Genomic DNA, 14,994 nt, shown 5'->3' on the forward strand with positions numbered 1-14,994 from the left:
AAGAAGTATGGAAACTACTCTAAATCATAAGTGTGTTTCATGCATTCCTCCACGTGTCGCCGTCTGCAGCAAATTTGCTAGCCGCGTATAAAGATCTGCTTAGAAATGTTCGTAAATAGATCCTTGTCTATTGTGATCAGTGGACAGTACAAAGTAATAAATACTATTTGGCATGAAGTGATGCGGTTTGTCACATCCTAACATTTATTTAAGTATGTGCACACGTAGACGCAGTGAGGCTTCCATCAAGTCGTTCTTCTGGTTTTTAGAACTGATACAATTTTAGTGAAGGCATTTATCTTGAAGCCCCATTCCTCTAAAATGATCATTCGAAATAAAAATAGCTTTGTCGACCATTATATACCGCTCATTATATCGCTGCTTATGACATTCAGCATACTGCGAAACCAAGTAACAATGAATTTATGAAGCTAGACGTTATGACTCGAAGTACACCACCATGTTTTCAATGCTTCCGACGCGTTTCCAAGAGTTCAACACGCTAAACATTACAATACCATACGTAACGCAAGTATACATTCACACACGAAATAAAATAGGGCTTACACTGGTGCATTTTAAACCATATTTACTATATTCCCATATTACGCTCGTACTGCATCCCACAGAGTCCGCACGTCGCATTGGCTCTCAGTGATGCTTTGGCGGAGTCACAAGAATCTAGAAAGATAGAGTATAGGTCTCAACATGGCGTTCAAGCGTTTGTACTGACTTATTTGCTCGACAGCATACTGGCCGCGGCCTATCTGTAGCAAGCAAGTAGCAAAAAATTCTACCGCTAGCGTAAATAATACACACGATTCAGCGTAAACAGCCGAAAAGTCAACGTCGATATAATAAAGGTTGCCGACGCTTCGTAGAGGTTTAATTGGCACTTACTTCCTGCATACACCCAATAAGCAATATTTGTCATTTGTAAGAGCCGAAATACGATGTCATACATTATAATAAGGTGGATTGAAGTGTAGCGCGTCTGTTAATGTATTGCGCCCCGTGGGGCCCTCAGGTACACGAGCATGATGGTGGAAAAGAAGTCGAAAGTGCGTGAATGGAGGACAAGGTTTCTCAATGCGCTCGCTCTTCTCAGTGGAAGGTGCATCGCTCAGCCGGGTTCAGTTGAGCACCCTTGGGGCACTGAAAGGCTTCGGAGAAGCGGTGGTGGTTGGCCACCGGCAGGTTGCAGCGAAGCGCGAGAGCCGGATACAGACCTGGGGGCATCCGGTAATGGTAAGCGTTCGGGCCGCAAAACTCAAAGCATGACGCAATGAAGAACAGTTGCTCCGGCGTGTAGTCCAGAAGACCCTGCTGTTGAGACGACGTTTCGTACGCCAAGTATGCTTTCTCAGTGCCAGCTGTGTCCGCAAATGTCTCGGATACAGCGGCGAAAGCATGGAGTTTGTTTTTCGTGATATTTCCCAACTGGTCACGAACACAGTAGAATCTTTTTTCGAAATTTTCGTACGAGGACCTGCTCCACCACGTTATCTCGTCGCCCGTCCTGCTTGTGTTGCTCACCATCGGGTCAAAGCCGTGCGTCAGCTCGTGGCCCAATACTTTGCCTATGGCTCCATAGTTGACCGCATCGGGCACTCCCATGGTCAGGAACGGTGGAGCTATGATAGCCGAGGGTATGACCATGAGGTGGTTCATGGGTATGTAGTACGCGTTCACGTCGATCATGTTGAGCGCATTGTCCTCTCGGTACACCATTACGCTTTCGTTGGGTCTGAGAAGGCGCTTGTACTTGTCTGATAGACGGCGCCGGGTGTCCAGGAGCGACGTCAAGAATGGCTGCGAGAACTCCTGCAGGAAGTCATGGTACGCGTCCAGGGCTTCGTCGCTCTTCAGGTGTGCTGGTAGAGACACGACCGAAATGAGGCTCCCGACGTGCTCTGCGGCGCCTGCTGCAGACGAACTGTCCATCCAGGTGAGGTTGGCGAAGTTCCTCTGCGTGCTGGTACGCAGTGCCATCCAGACTTTTTCCGTGGCGGAGATGGCCCCGGACAGGCCCAGTTCGTCAGCCAGCAGGCGGCTTAGAGCGTACGGGGCAACCTGCAATTGACCGGAAGACTGGTTTTTCAGGCTGCATATGAGCAAGTGATGGGAATAAAACGCTGTAAGGCGCTGAGATATCTCCAGGTATTTATTACACGAAGAAATGCCCCGACAAGAAGTCCCTTTCAGTACGATACTACTAAGAGCAGTAAAGAAATATAACGTGAGACTAAAATGGTGCCTCGGTGCAACGCAGTAATAAATGGTCAACATGTGTACTACAACTGCGAACAATTAGCCCCACAAGAGCTCGGCTTGCCGGTTTATACATTTTGTTTCAATGTAATCCTCCCGACACGAGGTTCCCATATGTCCGTCGCCACGTATAAGATGCCAATGCAGCCAGAATAATGAGGCTACGAGCGGTAAATGTCAAGCTTTCAGCTCGTTATTGAGATCTTAAATGTGAGGCGTCTACCTCGATTTTCCTCTGTCCCAGCCTTCACGCATATGCATCTTATCAAATAGGTTGCAAAGCATAGCGTTTCACTTGGAGAATGTTCTCGGTTCACTTTTATAAAAATTAGAAAACGCGCACGAGCATTAGGTATCCCATCAGTCCCCTTTCCCCAACGCGAAAATATTTAAGGCTTCACTAGCACCAAACATATGGGCGATTGAGAAGTATACTCGTCCTCTCCACGTCGACACGAAATAAAAACGAAAACAAAACAAGACACTACACAACGCCCCTACCTGCTCGCCTAACTTGGGAGTGTTCAATAAGCGAGCGCGCGTAGCAAGCCCCATTGACGTCATTTGGGAGCTTTGTGCACAATGTCTCACCCAAATTGGCTGAAAGCGGTCGGTAAGAGCACGAAAAACTTTTAACTATGACTCCAACTCTCGCAAATACCACATCTATAAATTTGTTCCACTACAATATTGTCAACGTGGGATTTCAGGAGCCGTTTAAATGTCTAAACTAGCAACGTGAATGAGATGTAAGTATTGCGAAGTGCATAAAGTAAGTTTTTATAGTCTTTTAATTTGCCACCCTCGGCTTTTGACCACGGGTATATTCACATACCGAATGCTTTTACCTTGATTTTGTGCTTATTCCTCTCTCATAACTATTTCCCCATGCAAAGCATTGGAGTTGTACATATGTGTATTGACTTGCAATTAAGCAGAGCCGAAAGTACACTCCTGAAAATGTAGCACGGTGGTGTGATACTCAGCTAGAAACAAATCAGAAGCTACGAACGTGTTCGGCACTGTTGACTTCAGATTACATACATCTCCTAAGCCTGGAACGTTTTACGAAATCAAATAGGAATCTGATGTTTTAAAGTTGTTCTATCGCAAGCACGTTTTTGCATTTATGACATATATCCGCCCAAATGATTTTCTCCGAAGTGCGCTTTGACATTATTCCAAGCATAAATTTAAACATGGCTAAGCGTGCACCTCAATGGCCAAGCAGTAGGCCTCCGCTGTGTCCCCCTTTTGTGCACGCGAAACGCGACCACTGCTGCATCAGTCAGCTTCGAAAGCCCACTCAGCTGTGTAGTAAATTTCACAAATGACATTGAAGGCAGCTGTGTCATGTTGCAGAAATAAAATCTTTCTGAGGCGAAAGCTTATTCGACCTTCACACACAAAGTAACCTACAGCACAAAATCTGAAAATGCCCCTCGCGACATAGCGGTCGATAACAGTGTTGCCAGAACACTTGGCATTTTGAATATCCTTTATTGTAGAACCTGGCGAAAGCGTGGAAGAAGTGGCGACGGGTTCTTTCTTCACTCGTTCTCAACTGTTTGCAGGGTATCCACGCACGCGGGTACACCATCTATAGAAAGGTCTGTGTTATGTTCTAAATGGATTATTTCCTACCTCGGTTTAAAAAAAATTGCAGAATCGGTCCCGTCAGTAATGTGCATTTGTAATGATCCCGTAAAATCGAACTTTACTCGAGTCAAACGAATTCACGGTCGCCTTCGAGGTCGACTGTCCAGCAAAGTCAATTTGAAAATACTGCAATTCGCCTGCAGTACAGGAACATCAATATTGCGGGACCATTGGCAGAAGCGGGAACGCTGGATAGTGCAGAGCTTTAACGTGCCGAAGAATTTTGCTGACTCTAAAGCTCACGATTGTATGTAGCAGCTGAAAAAACAAGAGCTCGGAGTGTTTTTACACTACTGGTGCACTTTCGCTTGAAATAGGTCCGAAAGGCGGTGCAATACTAAGGCCGTTAATTTACCGTACCCCTTCACTCAGTCAAGGTAGAATGGCAAGGACTTGCCTTGTATTCATGGAATTGAAAATGACGGTTCTGCCTAAATACGTTATTGAAAATAAGATTACCACGAAAAATTAAGTGAAGTTCGCAGAAGTGCCCTATGGGTTCGCAATGTAACATTTAACGCGCCCAAAGCAGGCAGGCGTCCGGAAATCGAAAGAAATGGAAACTAAAATTACACCTTTCTTTATGGTCCCAGCCCATGCATTGCCATCCCAACCGCTTACTCTCTGCCAGTTAAGTGCCAAAAGAATGACGTCTTAGAGATGAATATTGAAACTTCTCTAATAAAACAGAGCAGTGCTTAAACCTCATACCTCGTGATTGCCCGTTTGTCAGTTCACACACCAGGATCGTCTCGGCGTAATACACGCCTGATAAAAAAAAACGCGTAAAATCTGTATTTTGGTCCAACAGGCATAGCTTCTATCCCAAATATATCGAAGGTATTTCGCATGGTGTAGAATGCTGCGAACTTCACAGCTTGGATGCAGTGCAGCAGTTGCATCTTCCCAGGTGGGAGTTTTTCGGTGTAGGAACCACGCGCGTATTTTTATCACTTTGTCATCATTCCCTTCGGCCTAGAAGAAAAATAGGAAAACCGAGCTATTTTTCTCAAGAATTATTGCGAAATGGTAGTATATTTAAAAAGACTTAAAGGCTCTCAATTGCCTCAGCCCGCATTAATCCATATGTATAGAGCGATCGATTATTTAGCGCCCTAGTGGTACTCTATACATGTGCTCCCAGGCACAAACGAATAAGATATAAAAGAAAAAAAACACAATTTACTTTCGAATGCAAAACAAGTTTTTTTCTTATTTCTTATTGGGGGACATCAAACTGACATTTTAGCGGTTGATATTTTTTCTTTCACTCAATTTTGCATTAGCAGCCTTATTGCGACGAGTGCACCAGCACCGCTTAGGCTTTCGCATTTCTGCAGTATAGATTCCACGGTGCTTTCGGAATATTTTTCACGTGCCTAGCGCAGCGCGGCCCCCACGCTGAGCCGCAGCCACGGGGAAGTGTCGTTGTCGCGTGAAGAGCGCTCAGGCTACACCGGGTGAAAGATTAAAAAATTACAAGGGACTTTAGAGACTAAAGTAGTTTGGTTTGGTTTGGTAGTGAAAGGCGAAAGCCTGAGTGCCGCATTACACTACGCAACTGCAACTAATTAGCAATTACAATGAATGAATTAGCCATTTACCAATTAGTAATTATTCATGTACTAAGTATGTAAATACTAACTACCTAATTTCTATTATATGTTTATTATTACATTACTTAATTGTTCATTAGTATTACTGTATAATTATTCATAAGTGTTTTATTATTGATTGGCCATATAAAGCACGCATTCGCGCATACTGTGGTGGTGCTCTGTGATTGGTCGAAACCTCTATGACGTCATTCCGCCTCGGCCAATCAGAGCCGCCGCAAAAGCGGGACACGTTTGTCCTCGACAGCATGAGCCATAAAAGGCTTTCGCCTTAAAATCAACTTTTTTTTTGCTCCACCTGCACGTTTCCTGCACATCTACTGCACTTGAAAACCAATCTGCGGTAGGGATTAGAACCAGAGTGCTATTGTCGGTGGTGTGCTGTTTCCCATTTAAAGGCTCTTAAGGACAGAAACATACATTGATTGCAGAATTACTCTTATGGCGGCTATGTGTGCGTGTGTGCGTGTGCGTGCGTGCGTGCGTGCGTGCGCGTGTGCGTGTGCGTGTGCGTGTGCGTGCGCGTGCGCGTGCGTGTGCGTGTGCGTGTGTGTGTGTGTGTGTGTGTGTGTGTGTGTGTGTGTGTGTGTGTGTGTGTGTGTGTGTGTGTGTGTGTGTGTGTGTGTGTGTGTGTGTGTGTGTGTGTGTGTGTGTGTCTCGAAAATATCGCGTCCGCGAAATTTGTCCGCGAGATTCCGTGAGCTGTTCAAGCCAGACGTCGCAATAGGCTTTAACGCCGATATAATAAAATAATTTGCCCGTTCAATTAATTAGACCTAGTCCCTATAAAAAGACCGTAGGACCAATATAAGTCAGTTCATTCTCGCAAGTCGAAGAGAGGAGTCCTGAGATGCCGATATCGCCGGCAGCGAAGCCAAAGATGAAATTTTAACAAGTACACAGCGACGCAACTAGGCGTAGAAGGGAAGAAGTAGAAGAAAAAGAGGAAAGGCTTTCGCCATTAAACTCTTAAGCAGAGCTAAGTGCAATCCTGTGCTTTTTATAAACAACAATATTATGCCTTTCAGACGCCCATTAAGTTTTATGAAAATAAAACTTTTTTGCGCCATGCATGCTTAGTAGGCCAGGAAGAATTCAAATATAAACGATTATGCAAATAATTTTTTTATTTTATTCGCGTCCTCATATGTGGACATGGCGCCTCAAGATGCGACATGAATGAAAACATTGCAATATTTTCTGCATTTTCTAACTAATTAATAAGCCTGAAAAAAATGTTTCCTCTGAGAATATTCTGCGCCTTCAAGACTGTGACAATTCTTTTCTTTTCAATACCTCAAATGCCCCTGTGAAGAAGTTTTACATGAGGGGTGGGCCTTAGGTGATGCAGATGAGTTTTTCAATGAAGTGCTTGAAGAGGAAATGATTGCAATGGCTAACAGCAGAAGCAGGAAGGTCATTCCAGTCCTTTGGTGCCCTTACAAAAAACGCAATCGCACGCAAATCAGCGTAATACGTACTGTTCTTGCACGAAACAACGAAGCTCCGCGGACACTAAAAATTTCGGCATTAAGACGCCCTGTCCACATTTGTGGACGCGAAACTCTGTAAGTTCACCGGAGCACCTTTTTTATGTCGAAGACAATAAAATCTGGCATGCAACACGTACATTCCCCACACATTCATTACAATAAATAGTATTATTAGGCATCGGATTGGAAAGAGGAATGGAAAAATAAGAGCTGCTGATTAGCTGTGCCATAAAACCCTTCGACGTCCACTTTCACTTGCTGTTTAAAAACACATTTCGCTTTAGCGACAAGAGATGGTGACACGTCCCGGACAGGGTGAGTCCAAATGTTAGGGGTGCCAAATTCAAAGGCGGAAAATCGCATTCTGTGCAAAGATATAGGGAAATCTGGCTCGCGTCCACATATGTGGACGTAGCGCGTGAAGAGGTTATAATGAAACAGCCGAAAGCCGACTCTGTGCGAACGCCTATTTATAGTTCATTCGTTGCTTGGCCACAGCAGCCGTAGTATGCATTCGCCTTCACCCCTCACAACAGTAAGCAGAGCCTTTGCCAACAAAGACAAGCCGCTTTATACCAAGTTTATCTTTCAGGGCATTGTAACTTGACAGCGATCTCTTAGAACGTCACTATTGGTCTGTCATCTTTACCGGCTCGAAATATTCAGAAGAACCGCGTTAATTACCGGCATCGTATTAAGAGCCAGGGATCACTCCGCAATAATGGTGCGTGCACGTCTTCCAAAGAGGCATCCAGAGGAAAGAACACTAACCTCGTTGACGAGTTCCAGGCAGCCAAATGCCGATCTGATGGCAATCAGCGACTCATGGAAGCACTCCATCAGCGGGTACGAAGCACCGGAGTAAACCTGCAGCACCACGATCCAGCCGCCAAATAGAGCGAGGTCCACGTAGTTGTCGGACCGCTTCGACAATCTGAGCATCAAGCGAAGCACCGCGGTGACGTTTTCGAACGCCAGTACGTTCTCGTCTTTATGGATGGATCGGTCCTGGGGCAGGTGCTCGTTGATGACGCGCAACCAGTCGGCCAGGTTAGCTATCGGCGCAGTACCGTTCGCCAGGCTTTCTATCGTGCTGTAGTTGCGCGACAGCCGTCCATCGGCGATTGTGGCGATCAAGATAGAGTTCCATTCGACGTATGCGTTATTCACGCGTTGCGCCATCTCCGAGATGCGCTTTGTCGATGGTGCCACGGCCGGAAGGCAGGACTCAAGGACCTTCTTCTCGAACGTCTCATTCTGCTGAAAGATGGCGAAACCCAGTGAGAGGCTGTACCGCTTGTCGGTCTTGAGGTACGGCTCTAGAGTGAGCACAAATGGCGTCGCCAGGCCATAGTCGAGAGAGAGACCGAGAAGGAAATCCAACGGGTCGAAATTGCCTGGCAGTGACAGTGATGGCCACTCGAAGTTGAACTTCTTGAACACGTCGTAGAGGACCTGCGACAGCGGAAATGCGCCCAATTATTGTGGACATGCGGAACAGATCGATTACACTTCCGATTAGTTCGGCTACGCTGCGATCGATTGATGTGATTTTAAAAAATCTTCTCGATGTCCATTCTTTTTCTTTGTCAGGATATTTTTTTTCTAGCTTGAGCGAAAGGCGCAGATTGTATAGCCTGCGACAACTCACAATTATTTCAGATAGCACCTTCAGTGGTTCGGTTTGGTTTATGGAGTTTGACGTCCGAAAGTGACTCTGGCTATGAAAGACGCCGTGGTGAAAGGCAACGAAAATTTTGACCACCTGGGGTTCTTAACGTGCCCTGACATCGCCCAGCACACGGCCGCCTTGCTTTTCGCCGCCATCTAAAAGCGGCCGTCGTAGACGGGATTCGATCCCGTTTCTTTGGAAACAGTATTCGAGGGTCCTAACCCCTGTATCACCACGGCGGGTAAGGCAGTTTTATTTCTTCAAGGAAGCTAACGCTTAAATATGCTCATAAGCAGTTGTTATTGTCATGTGGAGCAACTTGGCCGAATGGTACGATGTCTAATATGTTATAATATGTCTAATGTTTCTTTCACAAGATAACGTGAAATACTTGACTCATTTTGCCTCAAAATAAGGTGAACGGAAAACCAGAGGAAGATTTTTAGCGGGGAAAAATTTTCGGTTACCTGGTAACAGTCCCACTACTTTGACGTGCGGGGCGTAGGCCTAAGTGTGCTCCTAAAATACTCGGAATTGCTTACAAATACTGCGTCATAGAAACCTGAAACACATTTTCTATGAACACCTGAACTTGTTTGTGTTGTACAGTCACGAGTAAAAAATATTAGCACACGTCACGGATCACCGCATCACCGGAATCAGAACCCGTGGCGCTGCGGTTGACGAAGAAGCTGATAACGAGAGAGTACCAGGCGGTTCCCAATCTTTAGTATTAGAGAGACTCAGCAAAATTAATTTTGTTGACAAAGAAATAAACAAAAAACAAACCATCGCTGCTCATGAAGACTGAGATAAAAAGAAATGTATAATTCACCGTCACATAAGCGCGGAACTTTGACGCTCGGGTGGTGGCACGTTTGATATAGGTTTCTTCCTGCCGTCCCCCGTGTGCTGCAAAAATGAGAACGGCCTGATAGGCACGTGTGCGAACCGCACTGCCGCATGGTGAGGTATATCACAGCTCTGGCTGCCAGTCATTTGTGCTAGTATATTTTACTCACAACTGTACACTGGTCCTTCTGATGTTTTTGTTGAATATTGCATTCCAAACTTCCCAAAGTGACAAATCTTAATATACCTCTGTGCATTACATTGAAACGTGCAAGACTAAGTAACGACAATACTGTTAGACGACTCACAGTTAACAGCATGTTTCCAGCCAAAATGTGACGAAGACAGTGACAAATCGAAGGAGATTCAACTATGCAAATAACCCTCTGTTTCGAGTATCAATTATTCATTGATTTCGAAACACCTATATTTATGCCTGTACAGAAAATAATGAGCGTAAAATCAACACAATTTTTTAAGCGGAAAACACCAATAATGCATTCATACAAACACAAAAATTCTGTACAGAATTTGTCAATGCATTTAGTAATTGTGCATTATAAAAGGTATACGCGAACCTCACTGCACAGCTAATCCTTTGTTTCGGACATCAATTATTATTTTTTATTCAGAACAGTTATTTTTCTGCCCCTACAGGAAACATCCAGGGCTCAAAAAAGTGGCACCATTTATTAAACGAAAGACACAAATAATTTATTACTGTGGACTGACGCACAGAAATCTAAAGTGTTTGAAAACTCGTAAAACTGTGTGCAGTTTCATTCTATCACTTATCTTCGAGCAGTCGTTCGAGGTCATTACCACGTGACAAGCAGATTGGTAAAGTCATCCCTTTGTATAAAGAGGTAAGCGTTAATCCCCGTTCAATTATATCCAGATTTCACTCACGAGTGTGTTGCAAAATCATGGCGCATATTATATTATTACGTGGTGGCATGACAAGCGATGGAACACGGCGACACAACACAAACAGAACGACGTGATGACATGACGATGAAATATGCTTTAATGGCCAGCGGGCCTTGCGCGAGCGCTCCGCCCCGCGCCACTGCCCGCTTCGTCATCTTCGTAGCAATATACTCGCATGTTGGTACTTTATCACATCCGTAAATTTTTTCCCATCCAAACATTAGCACGGTTTTATCACAGGTCGGTCATGTAAAACTAAGCTGGCCCCTTTCGGCACGACTTACACTCACCCTTAGACGGCAATAGACGTTGTAATGCCCGGTTACTAGCTTTCGAAAACACATTCGGTGAAGTTTCTCATCATCACTTAAATCACAAACTATCCCCTCTGAATCTTCATCCCTTAATCGTTGACTGGATACGTATATTTCAAGCAGACCGTTCTCAGTTCGTTCCTACTATCATTCAACACCATGTTGCGCATGAATTCTTGCATCCCCAGGGTACTGTACAATTCCCCCTCTGTTCTCGAATATAAATCATTGCTCTACCACACTGCCTTTCTTCTCAGTTCGTCCTTACTATCATTCAACATCATGTTGCGCGTGAAGTCTGGCATCCCCAGAGTACTGTGCAATGCCGCCTTCGTTTTCTAATGTAATTAACTGCTCTACCACACTGCCTTTCTTCACACATACGACTGTTCGCAAATTACAGTGCCATATTTGCAAAACCGCCCTGATGGCCTTTCAGCGACTTCCAAACGTTTGCTCGCCCGAGTACACTGTACAGAACTAAGCAATTCCTTCCGGAGATAACTGCAAGTATTTGGCGTTCACATTTCAAGTTATTTAAAGGGCCCCTGAAATGCTTCTTGCGGCAATATTCTTATGCAAGAAATCCGTACAGGTGGTCCTTGTGAGTGTTCGAGTCAAATTTTAAAGTTTTGTGTGGAGTCTATAATTTACAAATAACTTTTAAAAGTGCACCTCACGACCGCTTGCGACCAATTGAGGCGACTCGTCCCCGCGCATATCTCTCATCTGACGTTGCATGGGACTGCTCGGCGCGCCCGTTCATTGGACAATCCCTAGCTGTGTGGGCGGAACGGGATGTGACGTGAACAGGCGCTTTCGCGTATTATTTACTTGTTTTTTTTTCGTTGTGTGTCGGCTTAGGCTGAGTTAAGGGAGTAGAGAAGGAGCATGACTTTCGATAGCCGATATCTTCAGTGCTAATAAAGCTAGGTTAACAATTTTGCTTTACGGTAACGGTTGATGAAATACATATTGCTCGTGTGCGTTTTATAATTTTAGTAAATAGTTTTTCGAGGGCCATTTAACTTGAACTGTTCCTGGGGTACATCCGCCGGAAGCTTGCATTCGCACCAAGTTTTCTTAAATCACTAGACTACGAGTCGTTCATCAAACCGAAACTCGAATACGCTAACTTTGCCTAGGATCCCCCATCAGGTCAATCTAAAAATGCCAATGAGTCAGTCCAGAATCGTCCCGCCATATTTATAGCATCAGGTTAGTTATATCAAACGAGCATCTGGGGACTATACTCAGGACTGTAATTACTTACGCTAGTCATTCGTCCTCACGCAGTGCGTCGAAGTTTATTTCATAAATTCTTTCACAATATTCCAGTATCCGATCAAGTCTTCCGGCGCTCTAATCGCAATTCCCGTCATAAACACACGAATCACCCTGGACACGCCCATAATAAAACATTTCAGCAATCTTTCTTCTTACAAGCTGCCCGTGACTGGATGGCATCCCGGCTGATGTAGCCAGCATCAGCAAACTTTTCAAGTCTGCCATCAAGGAAGCTCATTCATCGTTGTAATTCATGGTCCATAATTTTAAGAATGACTGTTTCTATTTCGCCATGTTATCCTCAGCCCTAATGTAATGTCGACCAAGGCTCCTTTGAGGAATAACTATTAAATGAACCATAAAACTACATTATTAATGCATACGTAGAGCATTTAGCCAACTTTTTGAGGATATGGCGTGATAGCGTTGCTGGGTTTCTTCAGCGACCTGTCCTATAGGCTTAGCACTTCGCTGACATGGACCCATTTGTAATATTTTATTGGCCACAATACACACGGCCTTTGTTTAACTGCGTTTGGCGAAGATGCTCCCATGCCGCAGAGTTAAAGTGCCTGATTCGCGCCCTAAGGGTGAAGTTCGATTTGCACTTCGACCCAATTTTCTCTTAAGCGAAAAAAAAAATTGTTACATTGTTTCATGTCATAATGGCGTTTATGATTTACTGCGACCCTATAATCATAATTTATTCAGCCTTTTAGTCAATGTGTACTCCGTGTGACCTCACAACTCTCTAGACCAAAAACGAATCGTGTAGTGGCGCCATCAATGTTGCACTTTGCGATCGTTGAGTGCATTCGATTGCCGCGTGAGGTCGCGTGGTTTTGACATTAAGAGCCCCAAGACCTATCCGCAGTTTATAGCATTAGCTATATTGCAATATTAAGAAATAGGAAGCGTGCAGAGTGGGTCAGAGATATAACTCAAGGTACCGACATTCTAGTGGAAATTAAGAAGAAATGGACATGGGCAGGACATGTAGTGCGAAGAAAGGATAACCGATGGTCGCTGAGGGTAACAAACTAGATTCCAAGGGAAGGAAAGCGTAGCAGGAGGCGGCAGAAAGTTAGGTGGGCGGATGAGGTTAAGAAGTTTGCAGGGGTCAAGTGGATGCAGCTAGCTCAGAACCGGATTAAGTGGAGAAATATGGGAGAGGCCTTCGCCCTGCAGTGGGTATAGTCAGGGTGATGATGATGATGATGATGATGATGATGATGATGATGATGATGATGATGATGATGATGATGATGACGACGACGACGATGATTCAATACTGTGCGAGTTTCGCGTTATTTCTGGACCTATAGTGCCTCATGCGTTCCACAGATGGCAAACGACCAGAAACTTTAAAAACAAAAACATACCCGTCAGCGTAGTGCCAACGTTTTAGCGCAGAAACTACTGTCAGTGGCTGTAATATACCCGATATCGCAGTGTTGGCTACCACAATTTCATGCACAAGAAACGGCAGTCACGCATCGGGTGTAGGCGCTGTGGCCCCGCGCTCACCTTCATGTCATCTCGCTGCTTGTCTTGCACTGCGCGGCACGCCTGGTAGGCGACCACACTTCTCCGGACGGCGGCCGGCCGCAGCGATGCGCCAGGCGGCTTCTCAATGGCATCCAACAGCAGCACGGACACGCGTCCCTGGAGCAGCGAGAACTGGCCGCTAGGCTGCAGCGGGTGGTTGCGCTCCCAGTTGGCGCACACGTGCTCGAACAGGTTGTCGCACGGGTCCACGTCTCGGCTCCGACTGGCCGCCAGCTCGTCGGCGTACTTGAAGCAACGGGTTGGATGGTCGCACCAAGGGAAAGCCGCCAGTGCCCCCTGTTCTATCACGCACTTGAGGACCCCGTACACGACTCCCATTATTATAACTGCCGGCGGGTTCAACACGCCCATTGAGTCCTTGAGGGAATGAACACCGAGACAGAGCGTGTGCTGTGGGCGATAGCTTCTTTTACTTCGCCTGCTTCTCGGGGCTATGGTAGTGATGATGATAATGAACATAATATCCCAAGAACCAAATCACTTTCTTCTCTTCTATTGAAGTTCATCTACTTTAGGAATGTGACTGCTTGAAATATGAATTCAGAGACGCGGTTTGTGCTTCTGTTGTTGCTTTAATTTGCAGTCCTTTGCATAATGTCTTATGAAGCAAATGTTTGTTGCGCAATTCAATGTTGCCCGTTTAAATATGTTAGTTTCAAACAGCAGATTTGGCGAAAATAAAATGTCTCCTAACATGACTTTTCAAATGTTTACTTCTGGCTCGTCAAGCGCATTTTATACACTGAATCATCTCCTTCAAATCACCTATATTTATTCACTTTCCTTTGCAATTCGTCTTCATTTAGTCTAAAAATTACGCATATACACTGAATCCTCTCCTTCAAATCACCTATATTTATTCACTTTCTTTTGCAATTCGTCTTCATTTAGTCTAAAAATTACGCATTTCACTATACGTTATTCTCAATCCCCTCATCGGTATGTCTGTGTTTCGAAGGCACCGACAACGAATGCAAATACTTGTGCCCTTTATTGTGCCTCAGTGGTGAATACCCGCTCAATCGCATTCTCTCAACAGTTCGGTGTCCCAACGTCTTTCTCCATGCTTGTCTTTCTTAAAGCATTTCAAACGTCCATCTTAGCTCAGACTCATCGCTAACTGCATGGCAAACGTAAGGTAGCCGTATTAAATGTCCCACGGATGCACGGAAGAGAGCTGGCGATTCAAGCGCTGCTAACTGCATTCTCTCATCGACACAGACCTTAAACATTCAATCACGCATCCTGGTACGTTTTTTACGCATATATTCAACTCCAAAATCCGTCAAAATACTTTAGAGAGCTATCGAAATAAAAATTATAGGTGTAAC

The 14,994-nt window shown here is 44.9% G+C and overlaps 1 protein-coding gene across 1 annotated transcript; it reads right to left on the bottom strand.

Moving 5' to 3' along the window:
- Positions 1 to 1,104: 1,104 nt before the first annotated feature.
- On the bottom strand, positions 1,105 to 14,014 carry LOC146189720 (endothelin-converting enzyme homolog). Its single transcript, XM_084605332.1, has 3 exons — positions 13,622 to 14,014; positions 7,811 to 8,494; positions 1,105 to 2,073 (listed from the first exon to the last, which is right to left on the bottom strand). Exons 1-3 carry the CDS (start codon positions 14,012 to 14,014, stop codon positions 1,105 to 1,107), a joined length of 2,046 nt encoding a protein of 681 aa, XP_084461458.1.
- Between the last annotated feature and the right edge of the window lie 980 nt (positions 14,015 to 14,994).

Source organism: Amblyomma maculatum, chromosome 5 (genome assembly GCF_055883805.1).
Source record: "Amblyomma maculatum isolate TAMU_Amacu chromosome 5, ASM5588380v1, whole genome shotgun sequence".
NCBI lineage: Eukaryota > Metazoa > Arthropoda > Arachnida > Ixodida > Ixodidae > Amblyomma > Amblyomma maculatum.

Excerpts from the sequence above, each read along its gene's own strand:
- LOC146189720 (XM_084605332.1), bottom strand. The coding sequence starts at position 14,014 with ATGGGCGTGTTGAACCCGCCGGCAGTTATAATAATGGGAGTCGTGTAC. Across the intron at positions 8,495-13,621 it reads AGCAGCGAGATGACATGAAG|GTCCTCTACGACGTGTTCAA; the intron begins GTGAGCGCGGGG and ends CCGCTGTCGCAG. Across the intron at positions 2,074-7,810 it reads GCCTGGAACTCGTCAACGAG|GTTGCCCCGTACGCTCTAAG; the intron begins GTTAGTGTTCTT and ends GGTCAATTGCAG.